General features: G+C 43.1%; 1 protein-coding gene across 6 annotated transcripts in view; it reads left to right on the top strand.

Moving 5' to 3' along the window:
• The first annotated feature begins 239 nt into the window (after positions 1–239).
• cfap70 (cilia and flagella associated protein 70) overlaps positions 240–18,085 on the top strand; it is an 80,797-nt gene continuing 62,951 nt past the window's right edge. For 3 of the 6 annotated variants that reach the window (XM_033040334.1, XM_033040335.1, XM_033040331.1), the window contains exons 1-5: positions 256–298; positions 3,835–3,945; positions 7,869–8,052; positions 10,011–10,109; positions 10,218–10,300. In XM_033040334.1, the coding sequence (XP_032896225.1) occupies positions 3,868–3,945; positions 7,869–8,052; positions 10,011–10,109; positions 10,218–10,300 (444 nt within the window). In that variant the 5' untranslated portion in view covers positions 256–298; positions 3,835–3,867. Of the gene's footprint in view, positions 299–3,834; positions 3,946–7,868; positions 8,053–10,010; positions 10,110–10,217; positions 10,301–18,085 lie in introns of those variants that run through there. The other 3 variants (XM_033040333.1, XM_033040332.1, XM_033040336.1) reach the window with 3 other exon arrangements.

Here is an 18,085-nt window from a genome sequence, read left to right as displayed (position 1 = left end):
CAGGTTGAACTCAGACTGAAAAGATGGGTGACGACACTTAACGTCACCCATTCCTTCTCGCCAGAGATGCTGCCCAAGCTATGCTGATGCTAAGCTTGCTATAGGATCTTTGATGCTGCCTGTCCCGCTGGGTTACTCCAGCACTGCGTGACTGTCTCTGCAGCATCTCGCGTTGGAGACCAGTACGTCAGACGTCATCACGCAAGATCACGTCAGAAGCACGTCAGGTAGGTCGCCCTGGCAACGGGCACGCGCGGACTGGAGGCGGCCGAGCTGGTGCTGGACGAGGGGGCGAGAGGTGAGGGGGTGAGGCCTCAGGCTCAGGCCTCAGGGGCGATCTGAGATGGCGGACGGGATGAGCTGAGGTGAGGGCTCAAGGGCGATCTGAGATGGCGGGCGGACGGGCCGAGGTTGCAGAAGCAGCAGCAACTGGGACGTCCGTAGTATGGATTCGAAATAAATAGGGAGGGTGGAGACACGAAGAACTGCAGGTGCTGCAATCTTGCGTTGAACACAGCCTGGAGTAACTCGAAGTAGCCCTTCTTCGGACTGATTGAAATAGGGAGCAGAAGGCTGGAAAAGAGAGATGGGGGTGGGACAAAGCCTGGCGTGTGATAGGAAGGAACTGCAGATGCTGGTTTACTCCGAAGATGGACACAAAGTGCTGGAATAACTCAGCGGGACAGGCAACATATCTGTAGAGAAGGAATGGGTGACATGCCGGGTCGAGACCCTTCTTCAGACCGAGGGTGGTTGCATGTAAGGTCATCAGGTCAAAGGGCGTGACGCACGTAGCAGCTCAATGCTTCTGGAGTACAAGGCAACTTCCGGCATACACTAGTAATAGCAATGTTACAAAATTTTGAGATTTTAAAAATCAAGTCTGTAATTTATCCGATCAGATAAAGCATAAAAATAAGTTTAATTTGACACCTAATTCACTTTCATATCTCAAGTATTTAAAAAGTTATGGCCATTTTCATACTCGGAAATGAGCATCTTGTTCCCTATTGATTTTCTATGGACATAACAAAAAAGTTGTGATCGTGAACAGTCAAAAGCCCATAACTTTCTTAAAAATTAAGAGAACTGAATGAAATTTTCAGTTATCATAGATTGAAGCATTCTGAAACAAATATAAAATAATCTTACTTGGATGACCTGAAATTAAAGCATATAATTAGTTAGTTACCTAATTGTAGCTAATTTCAGACTTCAATTACTAGATCTAAACATCTATCCATTTCTTAATAAATGATTAACATTTTTAAATAGCCTAAATGTCCAAATAATATTCACAAATAATTCACAATAAAACATGATTTTTAAATCTCATTTACATTAATTTATAGGCCAAATGGAAGGAATTCAGTGTTCAATTGCTGTAAATAAATGTCCATTTAAATCAGCTTTCCATTGGGTCCCTGTGGAACGCGCTGGTTTAGAACGTTCACATTGCGGTAGATTTGTGCCCCAAATGCCCAGAAAAATACTGCGCGATATAATGGGCCCAAAATGAGCTACTCGCAATATTAAACTTTGTATAAAGGGATCTTTAGAAGCCCTTTTTAATGTAAAAATATACAACCTACCTTCTGTGGTTTGCTTTATGAGACCCTGCGGTTGCTGGCGGTCGCGGGTTTAGAGATTGATTTTTAAACTACTATAACTATTATTCAAGGCCTTTAAACCTAATAATAGCTTTTGCAACGGGGTCTTCCAGCGATTTTACGTTAATAATTAACTAGGCTGAACATCTTCGATTTGAACAGCCTAGAGAAAATCGCGTTTTAAACCCGCCCCCTCTAAACGGCGCCAAAATCGCGCACACCCGCAGCGGCAGATTTTCAAAGACGCTTCAGGTAGGCTTTGCAACATACCTACTAGTAATCCATGCAACACATATGTTCTTTCCTGTTAAAAACTGCCAAAATTGTCAATTTTTGCGCTATAAAAAATTATGGAAATAGAGGTAACCGTGAGTGAATCACTGCTGCTCACTGACTTGCGAAAGAGCAGCGTGCTGGTGGATTGAGGGTAAGTCCTGGACCACGACAACCCTGGAGGGTGACTGAGCGCTCTGAACCCGAGCACCAAGTTGCAAGCGGCCGAAGGAGCGCATCCCTCGGGACAGCCCCCACTCTCCCCCTGGGGTCAGCGCTGTCCGGCCACGGCCGCCCTCTCTCCCCCTGTGCGGCCGCACTGTGACGGGCTGTGGGTTGGCAGCCACCACACACACGGGGCCGGGTGGAGCGGGGCTGCGGCTCTGGGCAGCGGACACGCGGGGCCATAAACCCGGCAACGTCCCCGTCAGCTGCAGCGGAGTTGGGGACAGTCTGGTCCCTCCACCCACTCAGAGTCACTGACTGCGCTGCACCGGCACCCCGACCCCCACCCCCCGACCGACCCGACCAAGCGAAATGTGAAGTGCTGTTCCTCCAATTTGTGTTCAGCAAAATGATCGCACTGTCTGCTCTTGGTCTCGATGATATATAGGACTCCACACCTGGAACAGCGGATGCAGATGAATTTGGTGGAGGTATAAGTGACCCTCTGCCATATCTGTATAACTCGTTATCACCTACCCAACAGCCAACAATGGACCTTTCCTTGATCATCGTTGCATTTTGCATATCTTACATACATTCTGTGTACCTTCCCTATCTCTCATTTCCCTTTTCCCTGACTCTCAGTCTGAAGAAAGGTCTCGACCCGAAACGCCACCTATTTCTTTTTTCCAGGGATGCTGCCTAATCTTCTGAGTTACTCCAGCTTTTTGTGTAAACCACCACCTGTACAATCTGAAATGTTAGCCCTCGACATGACTACTGCCTATCTTTCCAAGTACATCTTTCTTGAGCATATAGACCATTCTTGACCAATTTAAGAGTGGGCTGAGAAGAACATGCTCAGTTAGGCTATGTCTCTTGAGGCTATTTTTACAACCCCTCTCAGTGGTTTTGTTGAAGGTCCGAGAGTAAATCGACTTTCTTCTGCACAAGGAAAAGTGCATACAAAAATGAAGGGAAACAGGAAAGAAATGTTGTGGTGAGTGATCTTGTAATTTCTCCTGTCCTTTTTCACACTTTTTTTCTCACAATATACACCATCCATGATCCAAACACCATGTTCCTGAATTTCCAATGATCTAAGTAGGTGGAACCAGCAGTTAAAAAGGCAAGAACTGTCCGAGATAACAATGTTATTTTTGATTTATTTTACATGGGTGTATATCCATCATCCAATAAACATCCATCAAACGTGTTAAGATCAAACAAACATCCATCAAACATGTTCAAATAATCAAACATGTTCAAATAATATTTGACCCTAAACCTGACCATGAACAATTTATTTTTAAATTGGTCAAAAGTTCCGTCTACTGTTCAAGAATGACGTATTTGGCAATTTCGGGCAGAACGCCCGTAAAAAAAAACTGAGCAAACATTTCAGATTGATGACTTTCTGTCAGAGCATCTGTCGATTAAATGATATGGTAAACATCACCCGACTATAAGTCTTGGAACAAAAATCTTGATTGAACCACTTCAGCAATTTAATAAACTATTCAGATAACCTTTCATGGCTTTGCTAAATCAATAACTTAAAATTAATACTTACTAGGCACATGATCAAGTCTGTTCAATACTGGATAGAATCTCAGAGAGAGAGAGAAGGCATTCATCAGTTAATGGGAATGTGAAAAATAATGGATTTCAGAGGTGGAAAACCTACTATATTGTAAATCTCTGGTCAATCTTTATATGTTAATCAAATTAATTGTGGAATGTTATGTACATTTTGATCATAATGCTATTTTTATCCTCAAAATAGTTAATATTTTACTATAAAACAGTGGCTGTGGACATGGAGAACCCTGAAGTTGAAATCAAAGGACGCAATGCAGTGTCAGTGCAGATCACAGTGCTGAGGGGCAGGAACTTGGTATGTATCATCTTGGTATCTTATCCCAAGGATATTACGTCTTATATAGTTTGTGGTCAAACATTTGAGGTGATTCTTGTATTAGGAATTATTTAAAACAAGGGAGATTCCCCACACTTACATTGCTAAAATCAATCATTGTTGCAGCTGCTGATCATGAACCCATAAAAATACTGGCAAAAGGTGTGCGAGGGGGGTGCAAGGATAGCTTTATAATTGTCTTCTTTGAGTGTCATAGAATGGAAGTGGACGTGTCTGTAATTATTGGATATTGTATTATGACCGCTTGTTCATGTCACAAGTTACTCAATTATATCTTTGTACTGCAGCATTTATTTACCATTTAATGTCTCTTTAAATTATTTATTCTATAAATTTGTGGTTTTATGTGTGATGGTGTGATTTAGGTCAATAGGTAACAATATCAGAGGCCGTGTTTAAAACACATTTGAATTTGATTTGTCAATTCTGGCTTGATTCCAGCCAACATTTGAATGTCATGTTATTTTGAAAGGTTTTGTGATTGCAGTTTCAATTTTAAAATATAAATAATAATAATAATAAACTTTATTACGGACTCGAGGTCCAGACAAGGGGCAACATTACATATAATGTTTTTTTAAATGCATTGCATATTTAAAAAAATATCATAAAGTACATATAAAATCTTAGTATATCACTTATAAAAACATCATAAATTATATTAAAAAAAAATACAATACACGAGTTAAAAGTCCAGATTAAAAGAATGATCAAGTTCAAGTTCAAGTTCAAGTGAATTTATTGTCATGTGTCCCTGTATAGGACAATGAAATTCTTGCTTTGCTTAAGCACACAGAAAAATAGTAAGGCATTTACTACAGTACAGATAAATGTGTCCATATACCATGATATAAATATATACACACATGAATAAATAAACTGCAAATAAAGTGCAAATAACAGAAAGTGGTTGTTAATAATCAGAGTTTTGTCCGAGCCAGGTTTAATAGCCTGATGGCTGAGGGGAAGTAGCTATTCCTGAACCTGGTTGTTGCAGTCTTCAGGCTCCTGTACCTTCTACCTGAAGGTAGCAGGGAGATGAGTGTGTGGCCAGGGTGGTGTGGGTCTTTGATGATACTGCCATCTTTTTTGAGGCAGCGACTGCGATAAATCCCCTCGATGGAAGGAAGGTCAGAGCCGATGATGGACTGGGCAGTGTTTACTACTTTTTGTAGTCTCTTCCTCTCCAGGGCGCTCAAATTGCCAAACCAAGCCACGATGCAACCGGTCAGCATGCTCTCGACTGTGCACCTGTAGAAGTTAGAGAGAGTCTTGACAATCCGACTCTCCGTAATCTTCTCAGAAAGTAGAGGCGCTGATGTGCTTTTTTGATGATTGCATTAGTGTTCTCGGACCAGGAAAGATCTTCAGAGATGTGCACGCCCAGGAATTTGAAGCTCTTGACCCTTTCAACTGTCGACCCGTTGATATAAATGGGGCTGTGGGTCCCCCTCCTACTCCTTCCAAAGTCCACAATCAGTTCCTTGGTTTTGCTGGTGTTGAGGGCCAGGTTATTGCGCTGGCACCATATGGACAGTTGCTCGATCTCTCTTCTATATTCTGACTCATCCCCATCAGTGATACGCCCCACGATGGTGGTGTCATCAGCGAACTTGATGATGGAGTTCGCACTGTGGTTCGCTACGCAGTCATGGGTATAGAGTGAGTACAGCAGGGGGCTGAGCACGCAGCCTTGAGGTGCCCCCGTGCTGATTGTTATCGAGGCTGACACATTTCCACCAATACGAACAGACTGTGGTCTGTGGACGAGGAAGTCGAGAATCCAGTTGCAGAGGGATGCGCAGAGACCCAGTTCTGCGAGTTTGGTAACCAGTTTGGAGGGGATGATTGTGTTAAATGCCGAGCTGTAATCAATGAATAACAGCCTGACATATGAGTTTTTGTTGTCCAAGTGGTCCAGTGCGGAGTGGAGGGCCAGCGAGATCGCATCCACCGTTGATCTGTTGTGGCGGTATGCGAACTGCAGTGGGTCCAGGTTTTTGTCGAGGTAGGAGTTGATTTGCTCCATAATCAACCTCTCAAAGCACTTCATCACCACCGGCGTTAGTGCCACTGGTCGATAGTCATTGAGGCACGTCACCTTACTCTTCTTGGGCACCGGTATAATTGATGCCCTTTTAAAGCAGGTCGGGACCTCAGACCTCAGAAGTGAGAGGTTGTAAATGTCCGTAAAAACTCCCGCCAGTTGGTCCGCACAGGTTTTTAGAACACGACCGGGTATACCATCAGGACCAGGTGCTTTTCGTGGGTTCACCCCTCTGAAGGATTTCCTGACATCGGCCTCTGTGACTGAGACTGAAATGCCATCACAGCGAATGGGGAATCGGGAAGGCACATCAGTATTCTCCCTGTCAAAGCGTGCGTAAAACGCATTGAGCTCGTCAAGGAGTGATGTTTCACCGACATTCGAGCTGCCTCCTGGTTTCGCCTTGTAGGAGGTGATTGCATTCAGGCCCTGCCACAGCTGCCGAACATCTGTCTCATCCTCCAGCTTGGAGCAGAAGTCCCTTTTGGCCTTTTTGATGGCCTTACCAAGGTCGTATCTGGTCTTCATGTAGGCCACTGTATCGTTGGAGGTGAATGCCCTGTGTCTGGACTTGTCCTACAACAAGACAACGATACCAGTGTCTCCACAGCTGGGATTCGTAGCATGTAGTGCTAACCCTTATGTTTCACAAGGCCATAATAATTACATTTTTAGAGTCATTTATCCTGCAAATGAATTTATACATGTGATTTCTTAGGATAGCTTCTAAAGTACTGACTCCTGCAGCCACAAACATATTACTGGCACTACACCATCTAGGTTTCCTTAGCAGTGTTCTCATGGCATAGTTATAAGCCACCTTTAGTCTCTGCAAACTTGTCTTTCCATAGTTCGACCACAGGTGCGCAGTGTAGAGTGGTGTGCAGTATGCTCTAAATAGGGGCAACTTCACCACATCTGCACACGCACCAAATTTACGCAAGAGAATATTTGCCTGTACATACAGCATGTGTAGTTGCCTATAAATATTCTCATCATCTGTCATTTGTTCTGTAATAATATGTCCTAGATATTTTACCTTATTACAGACACTAAGATTATTGTCAGACAATTTAAAATCAGGAAATTTTAGACATTTATCCTCTTTGGTTCTACAGATCATAACAGCACTCTTACTAGCATTATATTTAATATCATGTTCCACACCATACACAGAACATATAGTAAGGAGCTGCTGGAGACCAGCGCTAGATGGACTAAAGACCACAAGATCATCTGCATACATAATATGGTTCACTAAAATATTACCAATCACGCACCCAGTATTACAGGCTTTCAATTGTTTAGACAGATCATCAATATATAGATTAAAAAGGACTGGGGACAAAATTCCCCCTTGTCTAACACCATTGCTAACCCCAAATGGGGCTGAGACCCTATTGCCCCATTTTATTTGCATAGTCTGGTGGGCATATCAGTAGGCCAGAATTCTCACAATGTATTTAGGCACCCCTCTTTGACTCATTTTATTAAACAGCTTTCTGTGATTAACACGGTCAAAGGCTTTGGAAGCATCAATACAGCACATAAGGATTGAAGAGTTTTTGCCTCTATATTTGTTTACAATCTCCTTTAGGGCATATATGCATAAGTCAGTGCCATGTTTAGCTTTAAAGCCAAACTGGTTATCTGTGGAGTTAACAAACTCATTTATTCTATCCAGCAGAACACTTTCTAAAACTTTTGACAATATGCTGGCTAAAGCTATGGGTCTGTAATTATTTAGGCTGCCTACTTTACCAGCTTTGTCCTTAATATAGACAGATTAATATGTTTTTTCATCCCATGTCTATGTATTCTATTGTCCCTGCAGAAAGGAACTAAGACAGACAATCCAATGTCCTATGTCCGTGCTGATTATAATAGCATTCATCTTGGAGACTCGGGGAAATTGCAGGTGACTGAAGGAGAAATAGAGTACAACTTCACAACCAGCTTTGATTGTAGCTTTGATGGAGTTCAAGGGTTGGACAACTTGGTGCATAAACCTGTGATTTGTGAGTATCAGTTTCATTTGCCCTTGAATTATAAGCACACATATATAATTCTTTGCTGATATTCATGTGCAAGAACAAACATGCGCCATGCTGGAACTGAGCTATGATTTAAATACTGGTCTCTTCTATGAAGATGCATAGGACGTGTAATGATTATATTTCAAGATAATCAAGGCTAAATCTATAACCATAATCTGCTCAGTTTGAACTGGAGGCGTGGAAAGGCCAGACCAAATCAGAGCCAGCAACAGATGACCTCAGGAATGGTGGAGACCATAATGAACCATTGTAGGCTAGGGAAGATGTGCTGTATGTGGAAGGTGTATGTGACAAGAAACTCTGGTCTGAGATAGTAGGTTGTGATTTTTTGTTAATCAATTTCTGCTTCTTCTTCTACGTTTGAGGCAGCAGAGGTTATGTAATGCCCTCCAGGCGCCAGTTTAATGTCCTGTTGTCGAGGGCCGTGAGGTGTACCTCTCCACCAGGGGGGCGGAGGACAGCGCAGTCAAAAATGACGTGCTGCGCTGTTTGCTGGTCTGCTCCACACATGCAGGCTGCTGATGAACGCAGCCCCCAGCGATGCATGTTGGTGTTGAACCGGCTGACCCCTGTACAGAGTCAGTTCAGGGCCACCCACTCTTTGCGGGGCAGGTCTGAGCCGGGTGGGGCTGTGGTGTTCGGTGCAACAGTGAATTGAGGAGGTCACGTAGTCTGTTCCCAGCTGGTTCTCCATGTTCCAAGTCTGTTGAAACCGGAGCCACAGAGGGTCGCTGCGTGACTGGAGAAGGGGCGACTAGATGACAGGCGTTGAGGTCCCAGTTGCTGTGAGTCCTGGGCGAGGTGGTGCAAGGGATGTTTGCCGTCCGTTGGGGCCTTGCACACCGGCCAGTGGGTGAAGTACTCTCTGCGAAGCTTGACGGGTGCGATACCTGCGAGCACCGGCAGAAGATCCGTCTGAGTAGGACGTAGGCAGCAAGTGATGATCCGCATGGTGTTGTTGAGGATGGCGTCTAGCTTGCTAGTATGAACGCTGCGGCACCATGCTGGGGCGGCGTACTCAGCGGCGCTGTACACGAGTGCAAGAGCATTGGTTCGAGAGTAGATGTCCGGGCGCCCCATGATGATTTAGCCAAGCAACGCAGGAGGTTGTTCTGCACCGAGACTTTAGCACGGAGAGCTTCAAGGATTTGCTTGTAGGTCAGCTGCCAATCTAGTTTCACCCCGAGGTATGTAGGAAATGGGTTATAGGGTGGGGGTGACCCATTGAGGGTGACGGTTAGCTGGCGTTGAGTTCCTTGTTGTTCAGGTGAAAGGCCGTTATGGTGGTTTTTGCCACATTCAGTATTAGTCTCCAGGTCTTAAGGTAGCCCGCGACAAGTTCCATATCCGCCGAGAGCACATCCTCCACGTTTGACTAACTCCTGTCCAAATGCAGTAGGGCCAGGTCATCTGCGTATCCATACTGGTGCGAGGTCGTGCATGGGAGATCGCTGATATAGAGATTGAAGAACATGGGGACCAGTATTGAGCCTTGGGGGACTCCATTTCTTAGGTGTCGCAGTCGGCTAGATTGTACGTCGCTAGTCTTGAGTACAAAACTGCGGTTGGCCAGGATGTTGGCAAGGAACCGCACTAAATGGCGGTCAGGGATGGTGTGGTTTCTGCTGTTAAGTTGGAAGTACACTGTGTTTATCTTGATGGGTCATAATATATTGCAGGAAGATGACACCACCATCATGGGTAAATTGCAATATGAAGTGGGGGAAACCAGAAATTGGTTCTACCAGAAAGTGGCACAAACATTTCAAAATATGCACAAAATGCTTTCCAAACAGAATTTATCACTCACATTTTCTCCCAATCCAGTTACGAGCCGTTATCTGTTTCCTGTTGTATTTTGAAAAAGAGCTTTAGAACATTTTAAATATATTTTTAAGTGTTTCTTGCTTTTTATTTAGTGACAGTTATTGAAATTTTACCTAAAGAAAAGAAGAAAAAAGATGAGAAGACTATTATACTGGGTCAAGTTACAGTGGACCTACTACCTCTTGCTGAAGGTGGGTGATATCTGCAAAAAATTAAGTGATGTGATGTATCTGTTCATTAAAATTGACTTTATGCAGCACACAATAATTGATGTTAAAATTTGTCATCCTTGCCCTCAGGCCTGTGTACATATACAAAAACCCTTACAGTCCATCCTATGGGCGGAGTTGTTTTGGAACCAATTGTAGCAGATGAAACTAAGGTAATCAATAAAATAAAATAATTTTATGGCATCTGGACATGGTTAACTGGGCTTGATCTGACTTTATCATGTCAGATTAAGTGCCAGGTTGATCTGTTTTATATTATATTTTTCTGCTTTAATGTAGCAGTTGTGGGATAACTGAGTGGCTTGCTCGGCCATTTCAGAGACAACCACATTATTATGCGTCTGGAGACACATGTAGCCCAGATAAGGTGAGGATGGCATGTTTACTTATCTAAGGAAATGGGTTAGCCATTAGCATTTTTTATAAAAGCAGCTTCATGGTCATTTGTTATTGTATAAGTATTAAAAAAATTCAAATCAATTGGTTGGTATTGAAGGATTCCAAACGTACATTCCTGGGGAAGATTGGGTAAATGTATGATGAGCGTTTGAAGGCATTGGGCTTGTACTCACTGGAGTTTAGAAGGATGATCGGGACCTCATTGAAACTTAATGAATAGTGAAAGGCCTCAATAGGGTGGATGTGGAGAGGATGTTTTCACTAGTGGGAGCATCTAGGACCAGAGGGCACAGCCTCAGAATAAAAGTTTGTACTTTTCTAAAGAAGATGAGGAGAAATGTCTTTAGTCAGAGGGTGATGAAACTGGAATTACTAGTCACAGACAGCTGTGGAGGACAAGTCATTGGGTATTTTTAAAGTGGAGATAAACAAATTCTTGATTAGTGAGGATATCAAAGGTTAAGGGGAGAAGGCAGGAGAATGGGGTTGAGAGGGAACGATGGATCAGCCATGATTGAATAACGGAGTAGACTCGATAGGCCAAATGGCCTAATTCTTCTCCTATGGTTCATTAGGTTATATCTCTATGCTGTTAATTAAATAATGATGTAGCCATGATATGTGGCGGGAAGGTATTTTTAGTTTGGTCAGACTATCTTCTTTCTAAATTGTCATACTGATCCACGAGCAGTTTTTAGTTAGGTTTAATAATATTAACAAGTTTGCTTGGTGATTGAGATGAAATTACAATACAGTCAGCATATACTTTTGTGCAATATCCCAGTCAGCATCAATGTTCCAAATTAATCAAACACTCTGGAGAGGATCTTCAGATTGTTAATGCATCATTCCACAGATTCACTACCCTCATCCTCAGAATGAAAGAGGTTCCCATGAGGTTGAGAATCCTTGTATTAAAGAGATGAAGATTTCCCACAGGAAAAATATAATTATCCAGAGTTGAGAAGAAACAAAACCAATACAGTTTCCTATCAGCTAATACTGTTATGAAGTATAATTGAATCAAATAAATATTTTATGCTGCCATGACAGCCAAAATTGGATCCAGGGCTCGAAATTAGTGGTTGCCCGGGTGCCAATGGCAATCTACAGTCCCGCCGGGCAACCTAAAAGCCATGCCATTTTGCCCCGCTTGGCAAGCACCCGGGACACCTATCATTTAATTCTGAGCGGATCCCCTCTCTATCTCTCTCTCTGTCACTCCGTCTCCGCCCGCCATCCGTGCTCGGGTCTCGGATCTCGGGTCTCCGCTTGGCAGGGCAGGCCGCCTTACACATGCGCACTGCCATGGCCTGCACATCTTCCCCCTGCACATGCGCACAACCACGGCCAGCACATCATCGGCTGTGGTTGTGCACATGTGCCGCCCTGCACATGCGCACTGCCACGGCAACTGGTTGGCGTCGGCCACTTTCTCCCTCCCTTTGCATTGTGGGAGATCTGACCGCCATTGCTGTCCGGTTGCCGCCTCACCGAGACCGCTGAAAACCCTATGCAGAATCACTGCCTGTAGCTGGAGTAACTTGCTTCTTGGTTTCCTGGCCCTCCAAAAATATTCCAAATGGAATTTAAACTGGTGGACCCACCACCACCAAACTCCAAACTCTGGAAAAAACCCTCACATCAGTCTGAAGAAGGGTCCCCCAGTCTGAAGAAGGGTCTCGACCCAAAACGTTGCCTATTTCCTTCGCTCCATAGATGATGCCTCACTTGTCTACCCATTCACACAGGTTCTGCTATCCCACTTTCCTCGCCCACACCCTGTACATTAGGGGCAATTTTACAGAGACAAGTTAACCTACAAAGCCAATGCATCTTTGGGATGTGGGTGGAAACCCACATGCTTGCAGGGAGAATGTGCAAATTCAACACAGTGCCCAAGAAGAGGATCGAACTCAGATCTCTGGCGTGTGAGGTAGCAAGTCCACCAGCTGTGCCACTATATTTTATTTTCCAACACACACAAAATTATACGTTGATAACTTTGGTTATTAAAAAAGGAAGAGGCAGAGACAGTGGGCTGAGGTAGACCTGGGAAGCGGAGGAGAAAGCAGGGACTACCTGAAATTGGAGGTCGATGTTCATACAGCTGGGGTGTAAACTACCCAAGCAAAATATGAGGTGCTGCTCCTCCAATTTACGGTGGTCCTCACTCTGACCATGGAGGAGGCCCAGGACAGAAAGGTCGGATTCGGAATGGGAGGGGGAGTTGGAGTGCTGAGCCACCGGGAGATCAGGTTGGTTATTGCGAACTGAGTGGAGGTGTTGTGCGAAGCGATCGCCAAGCCTGCACTTGATCTCACCGAGGTTGATCATACGCTGAATAATCCAACCAGATTTTTGTTTGGAAGTGGAAAGATATAATAGCAATTGCATTAATTATAATGTGTAAAAAGAGTTGAGATACTGTATTATAATTTTGCTGCATGTCATTGTGGTATATATCATGTCTTGATTGGTGAATATGGTTAGTTTGCGACTTTGAAGCAGAAATAATATGTGAATGCTTCATTGACCATAATTCCGACTAGTAACTACGCACTTTGTCCGAGCACATTATCGCACGCGTCATGCAAACCGTCTTAAATGACCAACTAAACTGTCATTTGGCAACCTAAAAAGCTGCCTAGATTGCCCGGCTGGCAACAGGGGAAAAAACTTAAGTGAGAGCCCTGGGATCTATAACTTACTTCCATTTTCCAGTTCTTGGTTTGTAGTTTGTAGATTTTGACTATTCAAGTAACCATCTATGCATATTTTAAATGTGATCATGGTTTTTTTTTGTATCCTTTAGAGCTATTTACTTCCAGAATCCCACTAATCTTTGGATGAAAAATCATTAACACCTCTAGTTATGGACATAGATACATAGAAAATAGGTGCAGGCGTAGGCCATTCGGCTCTTTGAGCCAGCGTCCCCATTCAATGTGATCATAGCTGATCATCTACAATTAGTGTAGTTCTGCTCCTATTCTCACCCCGTTAGTCTGGTTCAGTAAAACACTGAGTCAAGCACTGGATTCAACTAATTTTATTTTCAATCACAATAACACTACCCTATAGGGTGATTTCACGAAAGGTCACTGGAGTGTAGATCCGCACCCACGTGACCGCAAAATTTAACTGGGGGACAAAGCGTCACTTCCGGTAAATGCAGGATAGACAATGTGCACAAGAACGCCATGCACGTGCAACAAGAGGAGAGTATTAAAGCAGTTTGGTCGCAGCTCAAGCATCTATAGCAGACCAAATCTGCTTTAATACTCTCCTCTTGTTGCACGTGCATGGCGTTCTTGTGCACATTGTCTATCCTGCTCACAGTGGGTGCCCAATCAGGATTGTTGACATCATTCCATGCTGCAGGCTTGTCTGTTATTAGATGATAAATAAATAAGTAGTTTGGGTGATTGTGCAGGCTTTAAACAAGAAACATTGAGAAATATATTTTGGCAAATAATAAAATCTCCTGATTTTGTCCAACTAACAGCTGACAATTATCCCATTCCTTAGCTTGCATCTGAGTAAAATTTATTTCCAAACGCATTGAGAGTTTACGATTATTTAAATGGTAAATGGAGCTTCAGAAGCGTTTTCATTTTGCATGTTAAAACCCACCTGAGAACAATAGGCGATTTTGCAATTTTACTGAAGGATTTCTAACTTTTAATACTTTTCATCTAACAAATGAATAAAGATACAAAGCCAATAATGCCTTACTTTTGATGAAATGCAGCGAGCAAACGAGATAATTCCCGATATTTTGGATCTTTAAATCTCCACGACAAATGTCCGCTAACAACTTCCGCTGTTTTTGCACCTTCAGCTCCCTCTTGAATTTACCTTAGTTTCTATCTTTTTCTTTGACTGTAAATTTAGGTAGCTGTGCCTCACGGTCACCCCGACTGGTACAGTAAATTGCAGCTCAAAAACTGGCCGTTTTCGATGTTTTTAACGGGTGTAAAAGTGTGTGTTTTCCCATTCACTAACATGTACCGGAAGTGACGCTTGTCCCCCAGTTAAATTTTGCGGTCACGTGGGTGCGGATCTACGCTCCAGTGACCTTTCGTGAAATCACCCTATACAATACCTAACCAACACCACGGGTCCAATCCTTGTCTCTACTCCTCCAAGCCCTTCAGCCTCATGCAAATAGACACCTCCAGCAGTTCAGCACGGTCTCAAGTGCTCCCCCAGAAGATCGACCCCTACAAACCAATAATAAATAAAGATCATACAATACATTAATTGACAGTTCCCTAACCCAATCACAAAATACCCCATTACATTGTTTCTACATAATGTTCCTAATGGAAGACAGTTTCCCTAAATAAAGAAACATTTTACCAGGTAGCATAAACAATTCGGGCAAGGCCCCTTGCCTTGACCAATCACAAGATAACAGTGCAAAGACCATGCAACATAGTTAACAGTGGTATTATAATATACCATTCCCCAACCAATCCTGATAATGCATTTGCAGCAAGGCTCAGCTCTTTCTGCAAAACCCTCATACATATTAACAATTGAGGGGACAGCTGGACATCACCCTGTACTTTGCTTCCTCCCAGGACCCAGACATTCTGGAGCCATGAACCTCATGGTCTTTGCAGCCTTTGCAAAAAGATGCCAAGGGGTTGGACAGGCTAGATGCAGGAAGATTATTCCCGATGTTGGGGAATTCCAGAACTAGGGGTCACAGTTTAAGGATAAAAGGGAAGTCTTTTAGGACCGAGATGAGAAAATCATTTTTTACACAGAGAGTGGTGAATCTGTGGAATTCTCTGCCACAGAAGGTAGTTGAGGCCAGTTCATTGGCTATATTTAAGAGGGAGTTAGATGTGGCCCTTGTGGCTAAAGGGATCAGGGGGTATGGAGAGAAGGCAGGGATGGGATACTGAGTTGGATGATCAGCCATGATCATATTGAATGGCGGTGCAGGCTCGAAGGGCCGAATGGCCTACTCCTGCACCTATTTTCTATGTTTTGCAAAGACAGAAATCCTCCATTTTGTCAGACACTAAAATGGCCAATATTATAATTAGTACCACGTTCCTGCCTTCTCCCCATATCCCTTGATTCTGCTAGCCTTAAGAGCTCTATCTAACTCTCTTTTGAATGCATCCAGTGAATTGGCCTCTACTGCCTTCTGAGGAAAATAATGCCACAAATTCACAACTCTCTGGGTGAAAAGGTTTTTCCTCATCTGAGTTCCAAACTACCATATAACCATATAACAATTACAGCACGAAACAGGCCATCTCGGCCTTTCTAGTCCGTGCCGAACACTTATTCTCCCCTAGTCCCATCTACCTGCACTCAGACTATAACCCTCCATTCCTTTCTCATCCATATACCTATCCAATTTATTTTTAAATGATAAAATCGAACCTGCCTCCACCACTTCCACTGGAAGCTCATTCCACACAGCTACCACTCTCTGAGTAAAGAAGTTCCCCCTCATGTTACCCCTAAACTTCTGTCCCTTAATTCTCAAATCATGTCCTCTTATTTGAATCTTCCCTACTCTCAATGGAAAAAGCTTATCCACGTCAACTTTGTCTATCCCTCTCATCATTTTAAAGACCTCTATCAAGTCCGCCCTTAACCTTCTGCGCTCCAAAAAATAAAGACCTAACTTGTTCAACCTTTCTCTGTAACTTAGTTGCTGAAACCCAGGCAACATTCTAGTAAATCTCCTCTGTACTCTCTCTATTTTGTTGACATCTTTCCTATAATTTGGTGACCAAAATTGTACACCATACTCCAGAATTGGCCTCACCAATGCCTTGTACAATTTTACCATTACATCCCAACTTCTATACTCAATCCTCTGATTTATAAAGGCCAGCACACCAAAAGCTTTCTTTACCACCCTATCTACATGAGATTCCACCTTCAGGGAACTATGCACAGTTATTCCTAGATCCCTCTGTTCAACTGCATTCCTCAATTCACTACCATTTACCATGTACGTCCTATTTTGATTTGTCCTGCCAAGATGTAGCACTCCACACTTACCAGCATTAAACTCCATCTGCCATCTTTCAGCCCACTCTTCCAAATGGCCTAAATCTCTCTGTAGACTTTGAAAACCTACTTCATTATCCACAACACTACCTATCTTAATATCATCTGCATACTTACTAATCCAATTTACCACACCATCATCCAGATCATTGATGTATATGACAAACAACAGTGGACCCAACACAGATCCCTGAGGCACCCCACTAGTCACCGGCCTCCAACCTGACAAACAGCCATCCACCACTACTCTCTGGCATCTCCCATTCAGCCACTGTTGAATCCATCTTGCTATTCCACCATTAATACCCAACAATTGAACCTTCTTAACCAAGCTTCCATGTGGAACCTTGTCAAAGGCCTTACTGAAGTCCATATAGACAACATCCACCGCTTTACCCTCATCAATTTCCCTAGTAACCACTTTAGAAAATTCAAGAAGATTAGTCAAACATGACCTTCCAGGCACAAATCCATGTTGACTGTTCCTAATCAGACCCTGTTTATCCAGATGCTTACATATATAATCTCTAAGTATCCTTTCATTAATTTGCCCACCACTGACGTCAAACTAACAGGTCTATAATTGCCAGGTTTACTCTTAGAACCCTTTTTAAACAATGGAACAACCATTCCTTATTCTTAAACTGTAGCCCCTGGTTTTGGACTCCCCCAACATCAGGAATATGTTTCCTGCATCTAGCGTGTCCAATCCCTTAATAATTTTATATGTTTCTATAAAATATCCTCTCATCCTTCTAAATTCCAGTGAATACAAGCCGAGTTGTTCCATTCTTTCATCATATGACAATTCCGCCATCCTGGGAATTAACCTCGTGAACCTACCCTGCACTACCTCAATAACAAGAATGTCCTTCCTCAAATTCCTCTCAATCAAGGGAACTCTGTCCTTTTTGTTCATACTGACCAGGCCTCTTACATTTCTTTCCATTTCCCTTCAATCTCCTTGGTTCTAAATATAACAACCCAGCTGATTCAACCTCCGCTCATAATTCTCTAGCTCTGGCAACATCCTATTAAATTCCCTCAACACACTCACGTTATTACATCTCTGCTGTAATGTAGTGACAGGGCTCTCGCTTAACGTTTTTTCCCTGTTGCCAGCCGGGCAACCTTGGCAGCTTTTTAGGTTGCCAAATGACAGTTTAGGTGGTCATTTAAGACGGCTTGCATGACGCGTGCGATAATGTGCTCGGACGAACTGCGTAGTTACCAGTCTGAATTATGCTCAATGAAGCATTCAAATATTATTTCTGCTTCAAATAAAGTCACGAACTAAACAAATTCACCAATCAAGACACGATATATACCACAATGACATGCAGCAAAATTATAATACTGTATCTCAACTCTTTTTACACATTGCAATTAATGCAATTTCTATTATTTCTTTCCACTTCCAAACAAAAATGTGGTTGAATTATTCAGCGTATGATCAACTTGTGTCAATAAATCCTGGACTTTGATAACAT

Source organism: Amblyraja radiata, chromosome 22, assembly GCF_010909765.2.
Source record: "Amblyraja radiata isolate CabotCenter1 chromosome 22, sAmbRad1.1.pri, whole genome shotgun sequence".
Lineage (NCBI taxonomy): Eukaryota > Metazoa > Chordata > Chondrichthyes > Rajiformes > Rajidae > Amblyraja > Amblyraja radiata.
This window is presented reverse-complemented; position numbering and strand designations above follow the sequence as displayed.